Here is a 26,896-nt window from a genome sequence, read left to right as displayed (position 1 = left end):
GGCAATACCAAAGTTGTCCACTGACGTTTCTTTCTGTCTCTGTGTCGTCGTTTTGTTCTCGCGCTATAACTATCGTAATGCCATACCAACTAGCCCAAGCTGCCACACTTCTAAGTTACATGTTCTGAGAAGTTTGCTCAGACACACTGGTTTGACCTACGTACTCATCAATGCCGGGTAGTGCTCTTGCCACAAAGCACTAACTTGTCTTTACACTTACTGAGGCATCTTTGAGTCAGTCCTGGCCAGTGTTGTTACATTTTTGAAAGCTTATTAAGGGCTCGTTAGCTTCTTTGTCAATACAGCTCACATTGTGGCTAATGGGTACAGGTATGAAGTAATTTGAAACTTCCGCTGCTTGCTTTTGCAACGGTCATTCCAACACCACAGCAATATGCACCTTTCTTGACTGATTTCTATAGACAAGTGGCAGATTCCAAGCACGCAGCATTTGTGTTAAAACTGGATTGAGTAGTGTGTGCACAGGATTTAGCAGGCATGTCACTAAGTGCACAACTCGGCACTGCTTTTTCACTAGGTTTCAGTGAGCTGAATTAAACAACCAAATTGCCTTATTACCTCTCATGCCAGAGGCTCGTGTGTTGTGAGATATCGGTGGACGTTAACGCCAGATAGTTAAAATTTCCACAGCCCTGCACTAAAGTGTCCCTCATATTCATATTATTCATATCATGGTTTTAGGATGTAAAACCCCATATATTATTATTGTTATTATTCTTCTTCTTATTATTATTATATTCACTATCAGTGGGACATTCTATCCCCCCCCCCTCTTTTCTGTCAATAAGCCTTTTGAAGAAAGGAAGGGAAAAAAAATATGCAATGCCAATCCATTGTATGGGTTCAGAGTCATCTTGTACTTGTGGGAAACGAAGTAAGGCTGTGATACTTTACTGCATAAAAGAGCATTTCGAAGTTTGTGCTTGTGGTATCTGCAAATGTAATCTTCACTTTTGCTGGGGCACTATGGCTTAATAAGCTTGACAGCTCATATGGTGTTTAGTGCATAATAAGTGTCCTGTTTTTTAATAGAACCCAGCTTAAAAATTTGCTTCATGTATTTCTTTTTTGGTAGAATGGGCAGTGCAGAACCATGAAAAAAGATGTTGTGTAGTAAAGGTGTCTGTGTATGGAACAAAAAAAAAGGTAGTTGAGTCAGAATGGTAGGTAATATGTACTACTAGAACTGCACTAGACTGATGTTAATAAAAATGAAGCCTGGTATGCCTCTAACTTACTCAATGGGACTGACAACTGATTTTTTATAAACCTAGTTTAAGGTGCAACGGAAAGCTCCCCCTTGGTGTGGTTAAACTTGCAGTGGTTAATTACAAAAGCACATGGATATTTTGTAAATAGAATTACTCATTCTGAGAAGCCTCTAAAACAAAAAAAACTGAGTCCCTTCTCCAGCATTGTTATGAAGCGACAGTGATGCCGATAGCCCACTTTGCAAACTGTTCATTACGTTAGGTTCTGCTTTCACAGGAGCGAGTGCAACTGTGGCTTAACCACCTTTATAATGACGTTTTGAGCCCTTCTTGAAGTTAAAAGATGGTTTCTGGATGCTCGTCCTCGCGTCAGGTCCCTCTATTGCCACCCTATCCCTGTACTCCTCCAACTCGTCTGCAGGTGCCGCTAGGCACGCAGTTGACAACATTTATGCTGTCACTCTCATGAGCATTGATCCTATGTCAAGCGAAGGCGGTGCTGCTGTTCTTCTCAGTACAAACTAAGGCATCTCTGCACATTTTAAGTTGCAAAAGATTGTAATAAAAAAGTGTACTCCCACATCAACTCTAATATAGGGACAATTAACAGCATACAGTTAGTAAAAGGTAATGTGGTAGAGATCAAATGCATGTTTACTTTTTTGCCGCCTAGGGTTGCAAAAGGAATTTTTAGGGTAGAAATAATATAAATCTACATGTTAAGAAAAAAAAAACAGAGTTCGTTTTGGCCAATTCAATAGACTATTTTAAAAAGTGGTTTATTTGAATTGGTGTTGTGAGAAGGTATAAGTTGATTTATATGTATAGGATGTCATGGTAGTGTTCATGTTAGTATGTGGGCCAGCCCTATAACGTTCTATTTTAAGGTGCTGTCCTAAATAGGCATTACCAAAAGGTTCAGAATATAATAAAAATGAAAGCCTACTTTACTACTCTGATTAGGCATAAATATCTTATGTATTATGAAATTTATTGCATCACCCAGCTGCAGTATTATGTGCACAGACACCAAATGTAAAAGATTCCTTTATTTGCTCCTTTGATAAAATTTTATCCCGTATTTGAACGTCAAATACTTGTCAAGGAAACTGGTAGTCTAACAGTAATAAAATGTAGTTTAGTGTTTTCCTTTATTCTATATATATGTAAACGTGCACTAAAGCAAGCACCTTGAAGTGTAGATGGCATGAGGATTTTATTTAATACAGCTCTCTTACTCCTGGTCGCCTGGTATCTCTTAAACATGGTTCCCAACTTATGTGCTGTGTCTCCGCAATTATGGGTAAGCTGCACATTACCCTCGAGGTGGTTATGGTTGTAAATGATGTAACACTGTGCTTTAAGCCCTTGAAAATGCTGCTCCACTGGTGATAGTTAATGGAATCAAACACATCGGGACAAAGCCTTTCGTGTGTAAATTCAGGAAAATATTTTTCACTGTTTGTGGGCAATCGAGTCTAGGTAGTTCTAGCCAGTGTTTTTTTTTTTTTTTTTGTGGTGGTTGTTATCATTTGTTGGGCTGTCATAGAATCATGAGGCAAGCCCTGCAAATGTTGATTTCACTCTGTTTGTATTGAGTGTAAGACTAGCCTTATAATTTTCTTACTTTTATGCTATCATTACAAGTTTGCATCAGTGCTCAGATGCTTACATAGTTGTTCTCATTCATTACATGGTGTGTGATACCATGGTTATAAACGAAGTAGAGACCATAACCATTGTACGATTGCTGTCGTATTGTTTTTTGTCTTAGCCATGTTTATTCTGTTTTTCAGTGATGAGCCATTTACAGAACCCCACCGAAAAGAGGCCAGGGAAGGGGGCGGGAAACACAAAAAGAGGAAGCATAAGCACAAGCATAAGCATCATCGTAGTTCCAAGGACAAAAAACGCAAATCGAGTGGTGACAAAGGCCCCCCTCCTCTGGACACCGTGACCGATCGGGACACACTTCAAGTTAGCAACATGAACCTTGAAGAGTTAGAAGAGCAGAAAGCAATTTTACAGGCCAAGCTTTATACACTTGTGCCGAGTGACTATGGAAGCTCAGATGAAGAAATTCACAAGGGCAAGAAGACCAAGCTGTCTAGCAAAAGCCAAGACAGCAGTAGCAAGAAGCATTCAAGGACATCTTCTCTAGACCATAAGGCTGATTGGGAGGGAAAAAATCGAGAGCATGCTCATTCTCGCAGTGATCGTCATAAAGAAAAGGAAAAGGACGGTTCTCCTCGTTCAAGCAGGTTGGTTGGTTGGTTCATCCTTGCTGCCAGTGATTGCCATTCGTGTGTAATTTGTTTTTGTTACTGCGAGGCTAAAGAAGTGATAAACAATTTATGCGCATTCAGCTTATAAATACTTGAATCTACGTCTCAGGTTCTGATTTTAAAATTTTCAGAAATATACCTTTCACACACAAAAGTTGTGTGCTAAATATTGTATTCTATTTCAGGCATTTCTGAGCACTTTTATATAAATTCTACTATTTTATCATACAGACTGTAGTATCAGCTTGTCGTGCTTTCATATTTTTACTGTTCTGTGAGCTTGCAAGCATTTTTGATAAATGATGAAAGTAGTAATCATGAACATATGATGAAAATAGTCCTTTAGGTTAAGGCATGCTGATTTATATTGTGCTTGCATACCCTTAAAAGGCCCCTCTATCTGGGCCCATTGTAAGTTATGATTATGTACTGGAAGTTGTAAGGCACCATCTGTGGAGTGTTATACAAAATATTTTTAATTCCTATATTGTTAAAGAGATAGAAGAAATTGGAATGCCCTGTTACCTTCCTGCCAGTAGGGCAGGCAGAGCTGTTGTCAATGCGTGCGCTCTTACCTCTTACCTAGGCCAGTGACAGCTAGTCGTCTCTCATCCCCGAATTCTTCTATGGGCTTTAGCCAAATGGCTAAAGTCATGTTCAAGTAGCGAGCCTTACCTTCTTGTTAATTTCCTTCTGTCTATTTTGCTTTGTGTTATATTTATATTGGAACTTTTAAGTTGGAGGAAAACAGGCCTGTTGTTCCCAGGCCACCCCCGATTGTGGCATATTAAAGTCATAATTAAAAAAAAAAGTTTAACTTCATTTTCTCAATTCTGGCCTTGTACCCTGAGCAACGAAGCATTCACTTAATGTTGAACTTCAGCGTATTGAACATGAGTTTTTATTTTACCAGGAAAGCCCACACTGAAAAGTCTCGGCAGGATGTTTCCAGTCCAAGCCAGAAACGGTTCATGCAGAAAAAAGAGAGCCCTTCACGATACCGGAAGAGCCCAAAGAAAAGCCCCTCAAGGCGAAGCTCTCCTTCCCGCAAGTCGCCATTATGGAAATGGTCACCGAGTCGAAAAGCATCCCCTAGTCGCAGGGTTTCTCCTGGTCGTAAGAGCATGTCTCCAGTCCGTAGATATTCTCCTGGTCGTAAGAGCATGTCTCCAGTCCGCAGATATTCTCCTGTCCGAAAGGGGTCTCCATCACGAAGAGCATCATCTCCCAAGAGAGTGTCACCTTTGCACCGGGTGTCACCTCGAAAGGTGTCCCCTTTACACAAAATTTCACCTGCTTGGAGAGCTTCACCATCTCGTAGATTGTCACCAGATCGCAGGACATCACCATTTCGAAGGTCACTTTCACGAAAAGAATCCCCAGTGCGAAAAGTCTCACCTGTACGGAATATATCGCCTAGTAGGAAGACTTCACCATTGAGGAAACTTTCACCACCCCGCTATCGAGGACCTGAGTTTGAGCGACGGCGCTCATTATCACCAAGGCGTGGTGGAGAGCGACATGTTCCTAGAAGTCCTTCACCTCGACGTGCAGCTTCCCGGCGGTTATCACCACCCAGGTATGCTGTAGTACCTTTTACTTTTCTGGTAGACATTTTCTAAGCTTTTCTTGAAGGAAGCGTTGACATTGTTTGGTATATTATCTCAGAATTGCTTTATGCTTACAATGCTTTGTGAGCATGGCACTGCTCTTTTCCTGTTATGTTGGAAAAAATAGGCATAGTTCACTTACGCAGCTTGCTGGTGGATTTCACGCAGCTCTTTTTATGAGCCCTGTAACTCTTCCTGTACAGCGTATATTAAAACTGCAAACTGTGTGTATAGATGTGTCAACGGTTTTTTTTTTTCATGAGTGCGAAAAACCGTGCTGAGTTAATCTCTTGCTGTGGAGAGTATAAGACATGCTCTGTTTTTATGTCTAGAGCACTAGTCTAATTGTTTTTCAGGATGTCAATCCCGTCTAATCATTAAATTAGTCTCGTTTCTCAAAGCAACACAAATTGAAAAGTCTAACTTTCACTGCAAGGGTGAAGCAATGAATACGGTAGGAACATATTGAAATGTTACATGTAGAATGGCAAGCAGCTCGAAACTTGCAGCGCGTTGTTCAAGCATGAAGGATGCACGTAAGGAACACATGCAGAACAAGTGTGAACTAACAATTGTCACAGCTCAACGCTTGCAGTGCGCTCAACACTTGCAGTTGTGGAAATGTGTAATGCAGTGAGCTGTGGAGCGAGGGGTCGCTGGTTGAAATCCCCAGTCGTGCGCTCTCGTAAATTTTTCTGCTGTAACAAAAAAAAAAAAGGAAAGATAAATACACGGAAATAATGCACATGTATACACAAGATTAGTGCAAACCAACAACTGTCACAGTTGTGGCTTCAACTAGCTCCTACTTTGGCCCTTCCAGCTAGAAGGTCATTCCTTTTGCAAATGTGGCTGCTGCAGCAAGCAAGGTGACCTTCGTTCTGCGAATCAGTTCTGCGGAGACCCGCAAGGTGGTGGAGGGTCAAGAAAGGGAAAATAAATAACCGCCCCTTTGTGGCACCATGCCACAAGGAAATCCGTGCGGATTTCTTAGAAAGAAAAGCTTCTTAGTAGTCCGAAAAATTTGTCCTGGTCTGGGGGTCGAACCTTGGACCAACATCTGTCCGGTGCAGTCTCCCTATCAATCGAGCTAACCAGAAAGCTAGCGAATGGCAGCGTGAGGGTGAAATCATCAACAACACTAAGCACATTCACACAAGTAATGCAAATGAGTTCTGAGGAGGCCTGCAAAGATGCAGAAGGGCTAACAAAGAGAAAATAGAGAACCACCCATTTGTGGCACCAAGCCACAAGGAAATCTATATGGATTTCTCAAGAAGGAAATCTTCTTAGCTGCCGAAAAAGCAGTCCTGGTCTGGGGATCGAACCCGGGCGTTTTTTTTGGCAATTAAGAAGCTTTTCCTTCAGAAATCCCTACGGATTTTCTTGTACCTTGGTGCCACAAATGGGTGGTTGTCTATTTTCGCTTTCTTAACCCTCCTACCACCTTGCGGGTCTCCTCAGAACCCTTTTTCATTTTTAACCTTTCCACCACCTTGCGGGTCTTCGCAGAATTCATTTGCATTACTTGTACCCATGTGCTTAGAGTTGTCGAATTCACCCTTGCGCTGCCATTTGCTAGCTTTCTGGTTAGCTCGATTGGTAGGGCGACCGCCCCGGAAAGGCGTTGGTCCCGGTTTCGATCCCTGGACCAAGAAAAATTTTTTTGGCAACTAAGAAGCCTTTCTTTCTGAGAAATTCATATGGATTTTCTTGTGGCTTGGTGCCACAAATTGGTGGTTGTCTATTTTCTCTTCCCTGACCTTCGTTTTATAGCTTTGATGCAAACTTTGGGTTGAAAAAGCAAAAAGTAGAAACCTCTCCCCTCAAGAAAGAGATAAGCGCATGAGCATGGGCGGCCTTGCCCTGTATATCAAAATACAAGCCAGAAGTAGATACCTAAACTCCAGCGCTCTGACCTTTGAAGTGTGCCCTTCATGCCATCTTCTAGGAGATAGTGAACACACATACCTTTAAGCTCTGTGTATTGCCAGTGATAAGCGGTGTGTATAAATAGGTCACAACTAGTATGCTGGAAGACGTATACTGCATGGTGGAATTGTCAAATGTAGTGAGCTCCAAGTGAGGGGTCGCTAGTTCGAATTTCCAGTTGTGGGCTCTGGTAAGTATTTTTTTGTATTAGTTCTTTTTCTGGCTTTTACGACAGTGTACCCAAAAGTGATCGGACTGGTTTGCATTTGGAGGAGCTACTGTTGTACGTAGTTCTCCGGCTACGTGTGCATCGTGCCACACCTCTTGAGTTTTTCGCATCCCGTAGATTCTTCCAGGAACCTTTTCCCGGTAAACAGTGATTTTTTTAGCAAACAGCGTCACGCACTGGCCTTTTTTTTTAGTGGCTGCTTTAATTGAGCGGTGAGGAAATGTTATTTTTTTCTGGTGGTGAGACTAGTACTATGACTAGTCACGTAACAACCTTTGAGTGAAAGTCTAGGTAGCTTTACAGATATTCTTTTAAGGCATGGCCTTTGTTTGTTCGACCACCTTTTTGCTCGTTTGTCGAAATTTGTGGCTGAAATTGCACAATGACCCTTCTTATCCCAAAATCTTTTTTAAAAATTTGTTGAACGGCCTCCGAGCTATACCAGATAACTTATCCAACTCTTTGTTTGTTCGGCCGGTTTTCAAGCACAAATGTCAAAAATTTTTTGATATTTTCATTCATTCATGAAGATGACACGTCCAGAACGAGGTTTTTGAGGAAGCAACATTTCTTTCTTTTTCAAAAAAGAAAAAAAAATCACTCAGACTGTTGTGTTTTTCCTATCGCATCATCTTTGTAAACAGTATTTAATATCCCAACAGTTGCCTAGTAAGTTTCCCAGAGCATGGAACAAAATTTCTAAGCCCCCCCCCTTGGATCACTTTAATTGGCCATCGCGAAAAGAGGGTTTTGAGCGTGAAACTGCTTTTACACACAAAAAAAAATCACTATGTGCTTAGAAAAGCTTCATGGAAGAAATTACCGGATTCAGTGAACTTGAAATGAGTCGCGCAATTCTCAGCTAGCGGGATACAAACTGCATACTAAGGTAGCTCCGCCCAGCACAGCTCCGGTCCGGTTGCTTTTGGGTACCCCCATCGTATATATTAATATATACTTAGCATATACAGAACATGGTGGTAACGGGTGATGGCGAGGACAAAAACCCCGCCAAAAGTGTCCGTATGCTTGCTATCCCAGTACAATATTTTAGTGAGTGCACTGCTTCTGGAGCAATTTTTCTATTACAATAGCACGCAAACGACAGTGGTGCGAGGTTGACAATGCTACACGGGCTTTCCATGCCATAATTCTCAGTGTGACAGCACATGCCGTATAGCTTTTTAAAGTAATAATAGTAATGATTAGGTTTAACCTCCTAAAATAATATGATATGATTATGAGGGATGCCGTAGCTGATGACTACATAAATTTTCGAATGCCTGGGGTTCTTAAATGTGCACTTAAACCTAGGCACACAGGCTCGTAGCGTTTTTCCTCAATGCAGATGGGGCAGCTGATATGATTCCGCGACCTTTGGGTAAGCAGTAAAGCACAATCACCACTAGACCATTAAGGCCGGTTCACTATTTTAGTAACTAATGTGCCAATATTTGCATCTTCATTATGCATTGACATTTAACACTTTGTACTGGCGTCCATATATGTGGACAACACCTTTTAGTGGAGTGCGAGGTAGTCAACACAATAAAAATCAATTTCGAATGTTGGCGTTTCTTCAGCGTTTCATAACATATCCAGGTAACAACCTCAAGAAACAAACTACAGTAAGTGTGCTAAGAACAATGATGTTCTCCGCAAGTCGACCGTCGAGGTGTATGCCTGCATTTTTTGTCAGTTCAGCTTGAATGCCTTAGAACTTTTGAATTAATTGGCTTTTTTCGAGAAGGGAAGAGTATCTTGTCTTTATGTTACTTTTGTTGCACTGTGAGCGCCCATAGTGTTTTATGTCGAGTTGATGCTGTGGCATTCACGTTTGTGGACACTATATGGATTTTTAGTGAAAAGTTGATGGAATGCTGCGCGGTAGTTGGACTCTCCTTGCTGCTATGCATTTCTTTACAAAAATTTTTATGCCGTAGGGCTGAATATGCCTTTTAGAAGTTGTGTTTAAAATTTTACTTACTTTATTCAAGACGGTGACTAAGTGATGAGTACATATTGTCACGTGCGTCCCGCGAAAAAGACGAAGGCGACATCGCATACGCGCATCTGCACGCTTTTATGCAGAACGCAACAACGAAAAAGACGAGGAACTCTCTGGCACGTGGAGTTGATAAAAAGACTGACCCGCTGCTGTTTTCTCAGCTTCTTCAAATACGACCTCTGTCTTCACGTCGCGACACTGGTGGAGGTACTGGATCCTGCAACCTGATGCAAGAAAGCGTTGTTTGGGACCGTACACCCAGTCCGGAGCCTCAACATCTTGTTACGACTCCAGTACACCGATTCAGCCGGCGCCTACTAGGCCTAAGTCCAGAACTTTTGACAGCATCTCCTGTTATCAACATGGCGGCCCCGTCAACGTCTGCGAATCTTCCTCCGGCCCACACGACTCATCCTTACCAGGTAACTTTTGAGACTCCTCGTGTTCCCGAAGTCTTCCGTGGAGAACCGTAGAAGATGTCGAGGACTGGCTCGACCAGTTCGAGCGGACCGCTGTGGTGAATCGTTGGAGCATGCAAAAAAAACTGCGAAGTAGGCCGTGCCTACTTCGCAATGGAAAATAGCGCTCGCACATGGTACGAGAACAGGGAACCTACTTTCCAAACCTGGGAAAATTTTCGCCAAAAGCTTCTCGAGATGTTGCTGAGTGCGGACCGACGGAATCTTGCACAACAGATGATTGAATCCCGCGTGCAAAAGCCGAATGAAAGCGTTGCCATGTTCGCTGAGGTTATGGCCCGTCTATTTCGCCGCGCTGACCCTGACATGCCCGAGGCAAGAAAAGTTCATCACCTGATGCGGGGAGTTAAGGAACCGCTTTTCCCCAGCCTTGTACGAAATCCGCCAACAACAGAGGATGAATTCATCAAAGAGGCGACATCAAAGAAGCACTTTTTGCAAAGTTTGCTTGCGTTGAGAGTACAGTCGAACTCCACCCCGCCGCGGTGGTCTAGTGGCTAAGGTACTCGGCTGCTGACCCGCAGGTCGCGGGATCAAATCCCGGCTGCGGCGGTGCATTTCCGATGGAGGCGGAAATGTTGTAGGCCCGTGTGCTCAGATTTGGGTGCACGTTAAAGAACCCCAGGTGGTCAAAATTTTCGGAGCCCTCTACTACGGCGTCTCTCATAATCATATGGTTGTTTTGGGATGTTAAACCCCACATATCAATCAAATCCTGTGGGAAGAGCTGTGGGCTCTCTGCCTTCCGTCTACCGAGCCTCCAGTTGCTTCCGTTGTGGAAATCGTGTTCCAGGAACTACAGCAAACCTTTCCATAACCGGCGCCACCACCCGAACCACGTCCACTGACCTATGCTGATGCCGTCCGCCGTCATCCACCTGCCCCAGAAGAAGCACCCTTTCAGCCACGGCCCGTTACCTTGCCGTGGTGGCAGCGGGAACCTGTGCGGCGACCACCAGTACGTCGGACCGACCTGTGGCGCACTGTCGACCGTCGACCTCTTTGTTTCCACTGCGGCGAACCAGGCCACGTCTCGCGCTACTGCCGTCATCGAGAAGCCCGGTTTGGAAACTTTTCTCGGCCCGCTTCATTTTATTTTGAAGACCCTCGTGACCATGGTGCTGATCACCTGCCGGCCAACCAAGCATCTTCACCAAGTCGTCGCTGGCGGTCTCCCTCACCTGCACGAGGTCAGAATTCCCCGAATCGCCAATGATACACTGACGCCGTCAGAAACCGCTCCCCAAGCCCATGCCAGGGAAACTAACTGCCGCGACCTCCGGGGACAAGGTTGCCAATCGCCGAGACGCCAAAAAGACCCCCTTGCCTCTACACAAAGACGACGCGACGACGGTGATGACGAAGACGACGACAACTACGAGTACTAATTCTAATGAATTTGTACGTGCCGACCTTAGCGTTATTATAGACGGACACTACGTAACAGCACTGGTTGACACTGGTGCCGACTTCTGTATTATGAGACAAGAGCTTGCCGACCGCCTTAAGGAGGTCAAGACACCATGGAGTAAGCCGAGCATAAGGAGTGCTGGTGGACAGCTAATGACGCCAACCGGTAAATGCACCGCTCGGCTCGTAATCGGTGATTCGAGCTTCGTCACCATTTTTGCTATTTTACCGGACTGTTTTAAAGAGTTGATTTTGGGTATAGATTTTCTGCAAGAGTACGGTGCTGTCATCAACATTCCAGAACGTATCTTCACCTTTTCCGCCCATCCTTACGTCGACGCCACCACTGCAGAACAATTGCAACGTTTACGTGTAGCCGATGATGTGATGCTCCTGCCGAGATCTTGCTGCCTTGTGTCGGTGTTATGTGAACGGCCGTGCAATAATGAGGTGATAGCGGAGCGAATAGACACGCTATTGCTTACGCAAGGTGTTTCAATAGCGAGAGGCGTTCTGGCACTAATTGATGGGCGGGCAGAAGTGCTCATCACCAACTTCAGCAACGAGCGTCAGCATATCCAGAAGGGCACCGCGACTGCCTACTACAACGACGTGGACCAAGCCAGAGATTGCTTCGCTTTGCAACCGGATGACGCGACCATCCCAGCCTCGACACCTTTGTCTGTCAACATTTGCTTAACCCTGTCACCCTCGGATAAACAGCTGATCAAAAATTGTTTTTCGTGCACGTCGAAAGCCAAGCAAACACCACTGACCCGGCACCGAATCATCGTTGAAGTAAATAGGAGACTGATCCGTCAAAATCCATACCGTGTGGCTCCGAAAGAACGTGAGGAGATCCAAAAGCAAGTTCTGAAGATGCTTGAAGATGACGTAATACAGCCTTCCAAAAGTCCCAGGGCATCCCCCGTGGTATTGGTTAAAAAGAAAGACGGCAGCTTGCGTTTCTGTATAGATTACCGCAAGTTAAACCAAGTAACGAAGAAAGATGTCTACCCACAGCCACGCATAGATGACTCTCTTGATCGGCTGCAACATGCACGCTATTTCTCATCGATGGACCTGCGAAGTGGCTATTGGCAAATAGAGGTCGACGAGAGAGACCGTGAGAAAACTGCTTTCGTCACGCCCGACGGTCTGTATGAATTTAAGGTGTTTCCATTCGGGTTATGCTCTGCGCCAGCCACTTTTCAGCGTTTAATGGACACGGTGCTATCAGGACTGAAGTGGCAGACATGCTTGGTCTATCTAGACGACGTTATCGTCTTCTCAGCTACATTCGAGGAACACCTAAGTCGATTGTTCGCAGTTCTACAAGCTATACGCTCGGCTGGCCTGACTTTAAAACCAGAGAAGTGCCATTACGGTTTCAGCGAACTTTGCTTCTTAGGCCACGTGGTCAGCCACGAAGGTGTTCGATCTGACCGGGCGAAATCGACGCTGTCGCAAAGTTTCCCGCACCGCATGACAAAAGAGCAGTGAGACGCTTCTTAGGCCTCTGAGCTTATTACCGATGATTCATCGTCAACTTTTCGTCTATTGCGGCGCCTTTGACGCGGCTCACACGAGAGGATGTCCCCTTTCTTTGGAGCGAAAAGGAACAAATTGCATTCAACGAATTACGCCAACGCCTCCAAGCACCTCCGGTTCTTGCGCACTTTGACCAGGAAGCGCCAACAGCACTTCACACAGACGCAAGCAATGTAGGCCTAGGCGCCGTATTGATACAATGGCAAGATAACTCCGAGAAAGTGATAGACTATGCCAGCAGATCTCTCTCTCGCACGGGAGAGAACTACTCGACTACCGAGAAAGAGTGCCTCACCGTGGTTTGGGTGGTTCTCAAATTTTGACCGTATCTGTACGGCCGCTCATTCAAGGTCGTCAGTGATCACCACTCGCTTTGCTGGATCACTAACTTGAAAGACCCATCCGGCCGTTTAGCACGCTGGAGCCTTCGGCTTCAGGAGTTTCATATGACCATTGTATGAATCGGGGAAGAAGCACACCGACGCAGACTGTCTCTCACGGTCACCCGTCGAACCTGCCGCTATTAATGACGAGTCTATGGACGCCGCATTCTTGGGAGTCATCAACGCGGCCACTATTTCACAAGAACAGCGCAGTGACCCTGACTTGCTTCCACTTATCGACTTCTTAGAAGGACGACGTGAAGACGTGCCGCGAGTTTTTGTGGGAGGAGTGTCAACTTTTTGTTTAAGGAACGACGGCCTATACAAGAAAAACTTGTCTCCCACTGGCAGCCCACACTTGCTCGTCGTCCCTGCATCACTGCGAAAAGAAATTCTGGAAGCCTGCCATGACGAAGTCGCCTCCGGTCATCTCGGTTACTCTCGAACATTGTCCCGTCTGCAAAACAGTTACTACTGGCCGAACCCACCTGCAGCTGTGAAACATCACGTTCAAACATGTGCCGACTGTCAAAGACGCAAAGCACCACCCGGCAGGCCGGCAGGCTTATTACATTTCGTCCAAGTACCAGCGAAGCCATTCGCCCAAATCGGAATGGATTGCCTGGGCCCATTCCCAACTTCTACCACAGGGAACAGATGGATTATTGTCGCCACCGATTACTTGTCTCGCTACGCAGAAACTAAAGCCATTCCGAGGGCCACAGCAGCAGAAGTGGCTCATTTCTTCATAGAAAACGTCGTTCTTCGGCACGGTGCTCCAACAGTTCTCATCACGGATAGAGGAACTGCGTTCGTGGCAGAACTTTTGGAGTCGGTTCTCAGGCTCAGCAGTACAGCTCACGGGAGAACAACGGCGTACCACCCACAATCGAACGGACTAACAGAGCGGCTTAATAAGACCCTCGCAGACATGCTCTGCATGTATGTCGACACAGAACACAAGAACTGGGACGAAATCTTGCCTTATATGACCTTCGCCTATAATACTGCCCGGCAGAAAACTACCGGAATGACGCCGTTTAGTTTAATACACGGGCGTGAAGTCAGTACAACGTTGGACGCTATGCTGCCGCACGAGTGTGACCACACTCACGCTGACGTCGAAGAATTTGGTCAGCGCGTCGAAGAAGCCCGACAGCTAGCCCGCGTGCGTATTTGTCACCACCAACACAAAGATGCGAAACGATACGACCTACGACATAAATTGGTAACCTGCAAACCAGGCGACAAGGTATGGGTCTGGATCCCAATACGTCGATGCAGACTTTCAGAGAAGCTATTACGACGATACCTCGGCCCATATCGAGTCACCCGACGATTGAACAATATCAACTACGAAGTTATGCCCGACGGTGATTGTAGTTCCAGTCGCTCAAAACCGCTCCCGCAGGGGCGCCTGCGCAAGTAGGCGTTTGGTGTGTAGCGACACTACGGACCCGAGCTAACGGTGGAGTTTTGACTCCCTCCCACGCCTAGCCGTGCGTGGCTTTGCCGTGTCCGGGGAAAAGGGGATCCTGGGGGTAGAGCCAATGCTGGGTGATTGGACCTTTAAGGCCCCCCGGCAGAGGCAACACACCCCTTTGGCCCCGGCTTCACGTAGACGGTACCCCTGGGCTGATCCACCCAGGGGAAATCGGCAGTCACCTTTTTTTATCTCTCTCTGCCTATATCTTCGCCTTTATCTCTCACTATCTATCTGTCCTGTCTTCTACTCTCTTCTGTTTACTTCCAATTTTCCTGGCGGGTAGGGTTAACCCTGTGCGAATAGCCTACCTTGGTCTAGGCGCATTGGTTTATGGCAGTGTTGTACGGCTGACGTCTGCAAGCTTTCAGCACCTGCAAACTTGCAGCGTCCCCTTGTTGGGCTCCGTGGTGGGTGGCCGCCAACGCTGCTGAACAAAAATAAGACCGGCATGCATGGAGCATTCCCTCTACTGTCTGATCGTACCGGCCTAAAGCGGGTACGCACCGACGACATAAATTTCTTCAACCAGCCAATAGAAACTTTTCCCCACTTCCACGTCATTCACTGTGAAAAAACCGGAAAGCAAGCCAGGACCGTATCTCCTTTCGTAGTTGCCAGGTGTCTTACTGAAACTCTCGGGGCTGGATACAAAGTAACCAAAATGGCTAGCGGTGACCTTCTTCTCGAAATTCGGGACAAAGCACAATTTGTAAAGCTAGACAGCCTCTCAACGTTTGGTGACGTACCAATAACCGTAACACCACACAGATCTATGAACATCACTCGCGGAGTGGTATCTGACGCAGACTTACTTGACCTGACCGAAATTGAACTTTTGGAAGGGTGGAAGAGCCAAAATGTCAATAATGTACAGAGAATCATCATCAAAAGAGATAATAAGGAAATACCGACGAAACATTTAATACTCATGTTTGCATCCAGTAAACTACCAGATTCCATTCAAACAGGGTACACGAAGACATCTATCAGGCCGTATATACCAAACCCTCGTCGTTGCTTCCAATGCCAGAGGTATGGCCATGGCTCTAAAACCTGTCGTGGTCGCCAGACTTGTGCACAATGTGGAGTCCTAGGCCATGTGTCTGAGAACTGCAAACAACCGCCACACTGTGTAAACTGTGGAGGAAACCATGCCGCATATTCACGCTCCTGCACATACTGGAAAAAGGAAAAAGAAATAATTACGTTGAAGGTGAAGGAGAACATTACATTTAAGGAAGCACGGCGAAGAGTCGCTCCATTCTATGGACCTACATACGCTGATGCGGCGGGTCAGGGGGCACCACCGCACCAGCCCTCGCCACTCCTTCGGCCCGCGCATACCGAGCCGGTGGTTGTGGCACCTGCCCCCAAGGCGGCTGTAGCCCAGGCTATACCGCCTACTCCCAAACAGAGACCGGAGACTCCAGAGTCCTCCGGTCTCAAGGCCTTACCTCACCAGGCGAGGCCCGAAATTCGAACTAACAGCCTGCACGTGCGGGCATCCAGTGGCTCCGAGGAGGCAATGGATACGTCGGTACCCTTGGTGCCGAAAGAGCGGCGTGGCTCCTTGGAGCGCGCCAAGAAAACAAAAAAGCAGATAACAGGGCCTGGTGATGGCCCTGTTAAGTGAACTCAAACTCCCTGTCTAAACAGCCACTCGCTTTTCGTACACACAGCACTATTTTACATTCACCATGAACACTCAAATTATTCAATGGAACGTCAGGGGCCTTCTCAGACACCTTGACGACATCCAAGAACTCTTACACAAACACTCACCAAAAGTGGTGTGTGTACAAGAAACACACCTTAATTCAAAACACACAAATTTTCTTCGTAAATACGTTATTTTCCGAAAGGACCGTGTTGATGCCATGACATCATCCGGAGGTGTTGCCATCATAGTGAATCAAGGAATTGCATGCACACACTTACAACTCCAAACATCCCTTGAGGCACTGGCTGTTCGAGCAGTTCTTTTTGATAAACTGATCACAATCTGCACTATTTACATTCCTCCTAGCTATCAGCTGCAAAAACATGATTTACACTCTCTAATTGATGAATTTCCGGAGCCTTATGTTCTCCATGGAGACTTTAATGCGCATAGCAGGTTATGGGGTGACTCTCGGTATGACGCGTGAGGTCGACTGATCGAACAGTTCCTTCTCTCGTCGAGCGCGTCTCCTAAATCGAAAAGAACCAACCTATTATAATCTCGCTAATAACACCTACTCCTCCATAGACCAAAGCATAGTATCTCCATCTCTTGTGCCTCTACTCCAGTGGAAAGTCGTCAGTAATCTGTACGGAAGTGACCACTTCCCCGTACTTTTGAGCACAACTACAGTAACTGAGTGCCCACCACGTGTTCTCAAGTGGCTCATAAATAGAGCCGACTGGGAACAGTTTTATACCATCGCTCGTCTAGGTTGGAATGACATATGTACTTTGAACATTGATGTTGCTGTGAACTACTTCACTGCGTTTTTGATTGATGCTGCAACAAAATGCATCCCACAAACAAATGGACACCCTGGAAAACGGTCTGTGCCATGGTGGAACTCTGAATGCCGAAACGCGCGCAAACAGCAAAACAGAGCTTGGAGGCTGCTTCGGAACTCACCGACAGCCGAAAATCTTGACACCTTCAAGAAAATAAAGTCTCAAGGCAGGAGAACGCGTCGGCAGGCCAGAAGAAAAAGCTGGCAGAAGTTTTTGTCAGGGATCAATTCATACACACAGGAGGCTAAAATCTGGAACATGGTCGGTAGGTTAGCAGGAAAACAAGTACACACACTTCCACTCGTAAACACTCAGGGTGATACCTTGGAAGATCAGGCAAACTTCCTCGGTGCACACTTCGAACAGGTGTCCAGCTCATCCCACTATACTGACACTTTCCAAAAATACAGAACAAGAATAGAAAAGCAGAAACTCGAACACAAATGCACTAGATACGAGGCATATAACTAAGCTTTCAGTCTAGCTGAGCTGCGAACGTCTCTAAACTCCTGCAGTACTTCTGCCTCAGGTTCTGACCGTGTGGTGTATGAAATGTTAAAAAACCTACCAATCGAAACACGAAAAACCTTACTTTGTTTGTACAATGCTATCTGGTTTTCTGGCAATATCCCTACCTCCTGGAAAGAGGCTATTATTATTCCCATTTTGAAAGAGGCCAAGGACCCTTCTTTACCTTCGAGTTATAGGCCTATTGCACTTACAAGCTGCTTGTGCAAAGTATTCGAAAAAATGATAAACTGCCGACTTGTACATATCCTTGAAACAAACAATTTGCTCGACCCATTTCAGTGCAGGTTTCGAAAAAGTAGATCCACCACAGACCACCTTGTTCGTATCGAGGCACAGATCAGGGACGCCTTTGTCCATAAACAATATTTTCTCTCTGTATTCCTCGATATCGAAAAGGCTTATGATACAACATGGCGTTTTGGAATTCTAAGAAACCTGTCCCACCTTGGCGTGCGCGGAAGAATGTTTCACATAATCGAAAATTACCTGTCAAACCGGACATTTCGTGTCCGAGTGGGCACGGTTCCTTCCCAATTATTTGTCCAGGAAACAGGCGTGCCACAAGGTGGTGTACTTAGCTGCACACTTTTTCTCATCAAAATGAATTCCTTGCGCTTGTCCATTCCTCGCAATATGTTTTATTGTACATATGTCGATGACGTCCAGCTTGGCTTTAGATCTTGCAATCTGGCAATGTGTGAGCGGCAGGTTCAATTAGGTTTAAACAAGGTCTCCAAATGGGCAGATGAAAACGGATTTCGACTTAACCCACAAAAAAGCACGTGTGTCTTGTTCTCTCGAAAGAGAGGCATGCACTCCCAACCTGACATTCGACTGAATGGGTGACGTCTGTCTGTCAAAGCCGAGCATAAATTCTTAGGCCTAATTTTGGACAACAAGTTGACCTTCGTACCGCACATCAAGTATCTAAAAACAAAATGTTTAAAAGCCATGAATGTTATAAAAGTGGTGTCACGTACTACTTGGGGTAGTGACAGGCAATGTCTCGTGAACCTATATAGAAGCCTCATTCGCACCCACTTAGATTATGGGGCCGTTGTTTATCAGTCTGCGACTCAAAGTGCTTTGAAAATGCTGGACCCCGTGCACCATTTGGGCATCCGCCTTTCTATGGGTGCTTTTCGCACCAGCCCCGTAAAAAGCCTTTATGTTGAGTCAAATGAGTGGTCGCTTCATCTGCAGAGAACTTACATGTCCTTTGTTTATTTCCTTAAGGTGAAAGCAGACAAGAAGCACCCCTCATACTCTACTATTAATGATTTGTCGAGCTCAATTCTGTTTCGAAACAGGCCTTCGATGAGGCAGCCCTTCTCAGTTCGCCTGAAGAGTCTAGCTGAGGAAACTGGAGTCTCACTTGAACACAGTTTAATGGCTCCTGTAGCATACCCGCCACCGTGGCAATGGCAGACTATAAACTGCGATGTGTCTTTTCTAGAAGTTACAAAACATGCGCCTATTGCCCATATCCGAACATACTTCCTGGAACTTCAACACAAATACACACGTCCTGAGTTCTTTACAGATGCCTCCAAGTCTAACTCCTCTGTGTCCTTCGCTGCTGTCGGCCCATCCTTTTCGGATGCTGGCCCTCTACATCCAGGCACAAGTATCTTCACAGAGGAAGCTTACGCGATACTTGTGGCGGCTAAACACATGAAGCAATTACAAATACAAAAAGCAGTAATTTATACGGACTCCCTCAGTGTGGTAACGGCTCTGCACACTCTTAAAAAACACAAAAATCCAGTCCTCGTCTCACTTTACTCCATTTTGTGCACACTCTACACACTCAAACAACATGTTGTAGTGTGCTGGGTGCCAGGGCACCGTGAGATTCAAGGCAACGTGAGGGCGGATCAGCTCGCTGCATCCGTCCACAAAAGCACTGCCCCTGCGCCCATATCAATCCCGGCCCTTGATCTTAAGCCGTCTATCAAACGAAACCTCAGGGACTACTGGCAGAGCAAGTGGGATACACGCACACAAAGCAAACTACACATTATCAAGCCACACCTTGGCCATTGGCCACCAGTATCAAAATCACGTCATACACAGGTAACATTAACGAGGCTCAGGATAGGACACACATACACCACACACTCGATATCTTTTGTCCGGTGGCGATCCACCATTGTGTGACAGATGTGGTGAAGCACTAACAGTTCTTCACATTTTAATTCAGTGCAAACAATTGGACACTATAAGAAAACAACACTTTCTATTACCCTACCGACAACATTTACCTTTACACCCTGCAATGTTCGTCGGTAGGGAACCACTTTTTAGTCATAAATCATTGTTAGCGTTTTTACAAGAAATTCATAGTTTTCATATCATATACCCGGGCATTCCGTAGCACGACCTCTCCAGAGAGGTTGTTGCTGCGGTGGCTACACAAGAAAGCACTTGCCTTACGGCCCTTGGACGCAAGGGTATGAACGAGTGAGGCACTTGTGCTAATGCCGTACATATCCACCATCATCTTTTATTATCACCAACTTTTGTCATCTATTCACACCACACACACCTTTCACAGCATGGTCATGATTTTATTACTTGTATGTTCTTACCCGCCTTACTGCGAGGAATTTTATGGCCCTTATACAGCCGCTAATCACAATCATTGTCCACATTCCTTGTCCCATGAACTGGCGCTCTTTGGCCATCGAATGGCCCTTGCGCCAAAAAACACCATATATCATCATCGCCGAAACCGCTCGCCCGAGACTGTGCATGTCATCCGGATGAAACCCTACTTGTCCAGCTAACTCTCGTTTGTTCTGTGGGTGCCGGTGCATATGTGCGTTTTTATAAGTAGAGTGCCTTGGCTGCGCATCGAGACGATGCCATTTTTGGAGGGAGGCAAATGTCACGTGTGTCCCGCTGAAAAGTCGAAGGCGACAGTGCATACGCGCATCTGCACGCTTTTATGCAGAACGCAACAACGAAAAAGACGAACTCTCTGGCGCGCGCGGTTAATAAAAAGACCGACCCGCTGCTGTTTTCTCAGCGTCTTCAAATACGACCTCGGTCTTCACGTCGCGACAATATATTCCACAATTTTCGAGTTGGCTTGTGAAAGGAAATATTCAGATTTTGAGTGCTCTGATGAAAAGCACATTGAAGCAGAGTTGTCGGCTAGCTCGGAAATCTCCAATGATGCTACTGCTGGTAATGAAAGTGTTTAATTTCAATGTAACAATAAATGCCTTGATTATAAAGATCAGCAACAATAATGATGATGGTAAACATGTTGAAGCAGAGCTGGTTGCAAGCAAGTGTACTTGCCTTGAATGATTAAGGTGAGAGCATTGTCTATGACTAAAATCGCTGATGATGGTGATCATAAGAAATGATTATGATGAACATGTTAAAGCACAGCCATTAGCCTGCTGAGGGCTCATGAACAATTAGTGTGATGGTTGTATTGATGATGTACGGATCCAACGGATGAAGGCATTCATTAAAACTATTGTTGATGATAATTATTAGCGCGTTGAAATGGAACCATTGGCAAGCAATGTTCCTATGTATGGCAGAGAAGGATTATAGACAGTGTAGCTGGTTAACCCAGTGTCCATGTGTGGACACTTCATTTCTTTAGAATTAAAGCAAAATTTTTCTGGTTTTGGAGATATTTACCTTTTTGCCTGTATTGTTATTGAATATAAGCCAAAAAAGTGCCTTCAACTGGATTAGTCATGGGATACAAAGGGCTAACTGTATGGGCTCTGGTGAACACTGCAATGCATTTCGGCAGGAACGTTGGCCGGGAACCTAGCAGAGAAGCCAACCGAGATGTTTGGCGGGACAGCCGTGAAGCTGGGCGGGAGCGAAGTCCACGACGAACAAAGCCCCGCAGCCCAGTGCGACGCAGAGGTGGGCATTCACGGAGTCCTCGTAGGGGAGATGCTCGCACATTGGCTCGACGGAGCCGCTCTCCTCATGGCATGAACAGGTAAATCACTACTGGCTTATCATTTAGGTGTAAAAAAACTTGTTTTATAGAGCAAGTACATAAGTTAGTTTGCTAGTGCGAATAATTATGGCACATACAAATGGGAATATAACAGGCTGCTGTGCTTACTGTGCTGCTCTAGTTGCATCTCCTAGTTTTGCTGGCAAGCGAAGTCTCCCGATGCTCCCTTCTGGGAATTATGCCTGCTAGTTACGGTATGTTGATTCTGGGTGGCCTGTGCTCCTTAGACAGCTATAGCGGTAGTCTGGGTAAATGGCATGTTTCAAATGAAAGTTCAGGTATATATTGTGCGTGCACGGCACCATACATAGCAAACTTTCAGGATAGTTTGGGATGGGATGGACTGCTACTGTTGCTGTTGAAGCCTTTGAGCCCAAGGACATCTCGCAGTAATAAAGCTTTTTGTTGAAGTGGTTGGCTACTTTGTTGATTAAAGCACGAGCTGCACCACCCACCGTTCACTTGCTCATTGCCGTCATGTCTTGCGTGACCTTGGCACCAGATAATCGTGTGGTCCTGTGTTAGGTCAATTCCTGATAGATGAATGGGGCTGTGTGGTAGCCTCCCTGGTGAGGAACAGTCTACAATGGATGACCGATTTTTCGGGCCCTCAAGGGACAGTGAAACTGTCCAAAAAATAAACTGTTCAAGAAAGCAAATGTGCCCCAGAAAAGCTCAATTTATTTTCACTATATTGAGATAGAGGGCAAAAAAAGTGACTAATTCTTCTCTGGACCATGCTTCACTTCCGTGCGAGCAAGTCTACCTGAATATTACCGCGAGAGTTTTTGCGTCACTGTAAACCAATGAAAGAGTTGTGACCGCTCGCATCAGCTCAGCTTGCATTGGCTGCGCTGTTGCAGTTGAGCCGTCGTGGTCGTTCTCGAGCTCCGCAAGTGCTTGGTAAATGATTACTTCATCCGTGAGGTCAGCGCACACTTGCAACTCACGGTTCACGTCTGCAAACTCGGAAAACGAGACATTCGAGGGCATGTCAACGCCTGCAGTGCATATGTAGTCGATGAGCTGCTCAGTCCCGGAGGCTTGATCGACGATGCTATCTTTGTCTAAGGCACGGAGGAAGAAATGTTTAGGAGAAGAAACTCACTCTCTCCCTTGCCTGCCACGCACTTGCCGCGGTGCCCGCAGCTGCCGCCTCATCCGTTTGCCCGCAACATCTGTCGCAACCGCTGCTCGCTACAGCGTCGACTTGTCGGTTCATGCACAATAAACATGGTGCGTGCCTCATGTACATATTGAAACATGTCTGTACGTGTCACCTACAAGACCCACGCCAGCCATCACTTCAAACGAATCCTAGCGCTCACCGGAGCACCTGCGTTAGCGCGGATCAAGCCGTGACGCCACCCATGCGCCATACTGCTGCTTCGCATTCCATCAGGGTTCCCTTCGGGGGATGTTCCAAGTTATTTTTTTGTGTCAGTGTACATATTTCACAGAAATTATCACTTTGTATCTAACAGTTAGTCTAGATATCCTTATTAGTAATCCTTACTCTTACATATTTTGAATAGGTTTTCTAGTTCAGGATGCATTAATTGTACGGAATGTTCGGAAGAACTCATTCTGGAGATTATAAGCAAATACTTATGTTTCTATAGGTGAGAGACAGTGCAGCACAAGGGCATGAAGATGGTTAGGGATTGCTTTACAGTTGATTTCAGTGCCATAATTGTACAAAAATTATAGCTGTGCCATGAAAAACAAACATTTTAGGGCTACATGTCCAATACAAGTTTATTACATATTTCATATTTGGTTACATGGTTGTAATAGTACAGAAGGAGGTCTCAAAGTTTCAGAGAAACTGACAGGGAGACCTCCTTTGGCACCATGAATGGGGTAATTACAAAAAAAAAGTACAGGAAGAGGTGCAAATTTGTGAGCAATGACTAACGAGGGCATGTACTTAGAAAAACTAGGTGCACTATATGAGTGCAATATTAGTGTGCCTGGTTCTTCTAAGTACATTTAAAAATTGCATTGTCGGCTACTGAGCCTTGCATGGCATCAAAACTGATGCAAGTATGAACTGAGTTTTGGGCATAGCAGTGTGTGGATTTGTGAGAACAGGTGGGCTTGATTTACTGTGATCATTATCGTGGTTCGAACCGCAGCCGTCAGAAATACCGTAATTACTCGAATATAAGGCGCACCTTTTTTCCGGTTAAGCGAGTTCATAAATAGCATGCGCGTTAAAATTGAGTGCGAAAAATAAAATAAAATGAATACGGTCATTCTATTGCCATCGGCATTTGCAAAATGGCTGCCCCCTACGTGCTTCGGCATGGCGCGTCGGCCACTTCTGCCTATGTATTTTCCACGTGCGGCACTTCCTATGTCTGCTGAGGAGTTCGTCATCTTGTAGTTCATTAGCATCGACGGCATGGAAGGGCCGATTCTAGAAACTCGAGGAGTGCACCACGATGCCGCTTTTAAAAGAAAAGTCATCGCATGTGCCGAAACAGGCGGAAATCGGGCCGCATCGCGGTCGTTCAAAGTTCCCGAAACGTGCGTGTGGGACTGGCGGAAACAAAAGCAGAAGATTGTCAAAGATTCATGCAAAGGCTTCAGTGGACCACAGCAGGGTCGGTTTCCGCAAATTGGAAGAGCTGCTCGCCGATAATGTGCTTGAGCAGCGAGCGGCACAGCGGCCCGTGACGACAGAACTGCTCTAAGTGTGGGCTATGCAGTTATTTAGAAAAAGGGCTGACGCGGAGCCAGTTCAAAGCGAGCAGGTGCTGGCTAACTAACTTTATGAAGAAGAAAGGCTTTTCCCTCCGAAAGCAAACGGGCATGCGCTAAAACTGCGCCAAAGTACGAAGAACGGGCATGCGCCAAAGTACGAAGAAAAGCTTCACAGTTTTCAGAGGTTCGTCCTAAACTTGCGGCACAACAACGGCTACCTGCTTGGGCGAATCGGGAATGCCGATCAGACGCCTCTTTACTTGGACATGCCTGGCACCACAACCGTCGAGAAGAAGGGGGCGAAGCAAGTTCGCTTGCTGACATCAGGCCACGGTAAAACAAGAGTGACGGCAATGCTCCGTTGCACGTCAGATGGGCACAAGCTTCCCCCGTACCTCATATTTAAATGGAAGACGCTCCCGAAAGGAGTCGTTTTCCCGAGTAGTGTGATCGTGCGGGTCAACGAGAAAAATGGGTGCGCATTGCAATCGATGTCTTACTTTTTTTTTTTTTCGCCGAAAAAACCGAGTGCGCGTTACAATCGAGGGCGCGGTAGAATCGAGTAAATAAAGTAGGCTTTATTCCCTTTTCTCTTTTAAGGTTTTCTCCTACTATGCCTACTGCTCCTAGGTTGCTGTTTTAAACATTTCATTTTAGTTTGTGATGACGTGTTTACTATTTTTGAATAAATTTTAGTTGTTTGATTGGTATCATACTTTCTTTAACCTTACTTTTTTCTTTTCGGGACATATTTAGTAACTACAGCAGCTATTGTGAAAGCATTCACAATTGGAAACCGTATATTAGAGTGTACACAAAAATATGTACACCTATGACAAGTACGACTGGAGAGCATAGTCACGAAAGGAAATTCGCTGAAAAATAAGAATGGGCCAAATCACATTTGGTAGGCACTCCTAAATAGTTTCGGGAAAGGGAAATCTGCCAACCTCACTAGCTGTTTGATTGATTGATTTGTGAGGTTTAACGTCCCAAAACCACCATATGATTATGAGAGACGCCGTAGTGGAGGGCTCCGGAAATTTAGACCACCTGGGGTTCTTTAACGTGCACCCAAAGCTGAATACACGGGCCTACAACATTTCCGCCTCCTTCGGAAATGCAGCCGCCAGAGCCGGGATACGAACGCTAGCTGTTTGAGTGTTGAATTTTTCTGTGAAAAAATTCGGATGGTAAAATTTTCTTATTGCAGTTTTTGATTGTATGAAATGTGTAAAGTAGGAAAAAAAATTGTAAAAAAAGAATAATTCAGGACAGTTAATTTGTGTCACCACTGCTCACAACTATAAAACGTTTACTATTATTCCAGAGCGTGGTATTGCTTGAAACGCAGTTTATGCGCAGCACCTTATTTTTGGGTGCGCATATAAAATGCATCTTTCTTCTCTTTTTGGAACGAGTTGTGCTGGCTGTAATGACGCGGGGAAACGGAAACCAAAAAAGGGTGTTGCCCATCAACGTATCTGCAGACTGTGCTGTGCGCGGATGGAAAAACATTGGTTTTGTTCATCTCCACAAGAAGATAGCACAATTATTTCTAACACTTGTAAGTTCTAGATGGTGGCAGCACCTCTCAGTGCGCATGCATTCTCATTACGGCATGAAATTTCGAGTGGAGGATCGTTAACGTACCCATACGACAAAGACAGTGTAGCATGGAAAATTGCTGTTGTACATGTACAGCAAAAACATTCAAAGGATTGAGAGAAAAGTATAGAATAGCTGCATTATGCCAGTTTGGCTAATTGGGCGGAAACATAAAGGGTGACATTTCAACTAGAGAAAAAGTTGAAGATCATGCAGGATGCAATGGAACACTGGGCGGGAGCGTTTGTGTACATTACATTCATGTATTTTGCTTACATGTTCATAAGTAAAACTGCATTTTCTATTGTATTCATTGTTTGCCTATGTATGTGTAGATATTACGTATATGTATTTTTCTAACATATTATCTGTACCGCCCCCCTTACACAATGCCCCTCGAGGGCTCTGTAAGGTACTGTAAATAAAAATAAATAAATAAATAAAATGGCAAGACAGTGATAGTATTGTTGCTCCGATTTCTCCAAACTGCTCGAAAAAAAAAAAAATGCTGTTCCATGCTGCTCCAAACTGATTTATGTTGTGGATTGCCCCAAGCTAGCTTGGAAATGGCACTAAGAGAATGAGAATGAAGAAACTGTACGCCCAAGTCTTTAAGCCTTAAAGAAAGACAAAAAAAAAAAAAAAAACACTATATACAGTTAAATCCCTTTATAAGAGGCATGCTCTGGGCAGCTATTCTCGTCTTTTATACGAGATATCTATTATAAGCAGGGGACTTTGTATGCATTTTCTAATCCCTCATATCTTACTGTAGGCGCATTGGTGTCTCTTATACCCATTTGTCTCTTAGTATATCAGTGTCACTTATAAAGGGGTTCGACTGTATATCGTATTTACTCGCGTAATGAATGCACTCGAATAATAAACGCACCCCCAATTTCAGTCGTCAAAATTTGGAATTTTTTCCCCCGAGT

The 26,896-nt window shown here is 45.2% G+C and overlaps 1 protein-coding gene across 6 annotated transcripts in view; it reads left to right on the top strand.

Annotated features, from left to right (window-relative positions):
• Positions 1-26,896, top strand: part of Prp4k (Pre-mRNA processing factor 4 kinase) — a 179,772-nt gene that overhangs the window by 10,459 nt on the left and 142,417 nt on the right. For all 6 annotated transcript variants that reach the window (XR_012886888.1, XR_005110443.2, XR_012886887.1 and 3 more), the window contains exons 2-4: positions 3,029-3,493; positions 4,431-5,096; positions 21,426-21,623. Coding sequence is in view for 2 of the 6 variants with exons in the window: in XM_037427374.2 (XP_037283271.2) it covers positions 3,029-3,493; positions 4,431-5,096; positions 21,426-21,623 (1,329 nt within the window). In the remaining 4 variants the exon portion in view is untranslated. The remainder of the gene's footprint in view (positions 1-3,028; positions 3,494-4,430; positions 5,097-21,425; positions 21,624-26,896) is intronic.

The sequence above is a fragment of the Rhipicephalus microplus genome, chromosome X, assembly GCF_043290135.1.
Source record: "Rhipicephalus microplus isolate Deutch F79 chromosome X, USDA_Rmic, whole genome shotgun sequence".
NCBI lineage: Eukaryota > Metazoa > Arthropoda > Arachnida > Ixodida > Ixodidae > Rhipicephalus > Rhipicephalus microplus.
This window is presented reverse-complemented; position numbering and strand designations above follow the sequence as displayed.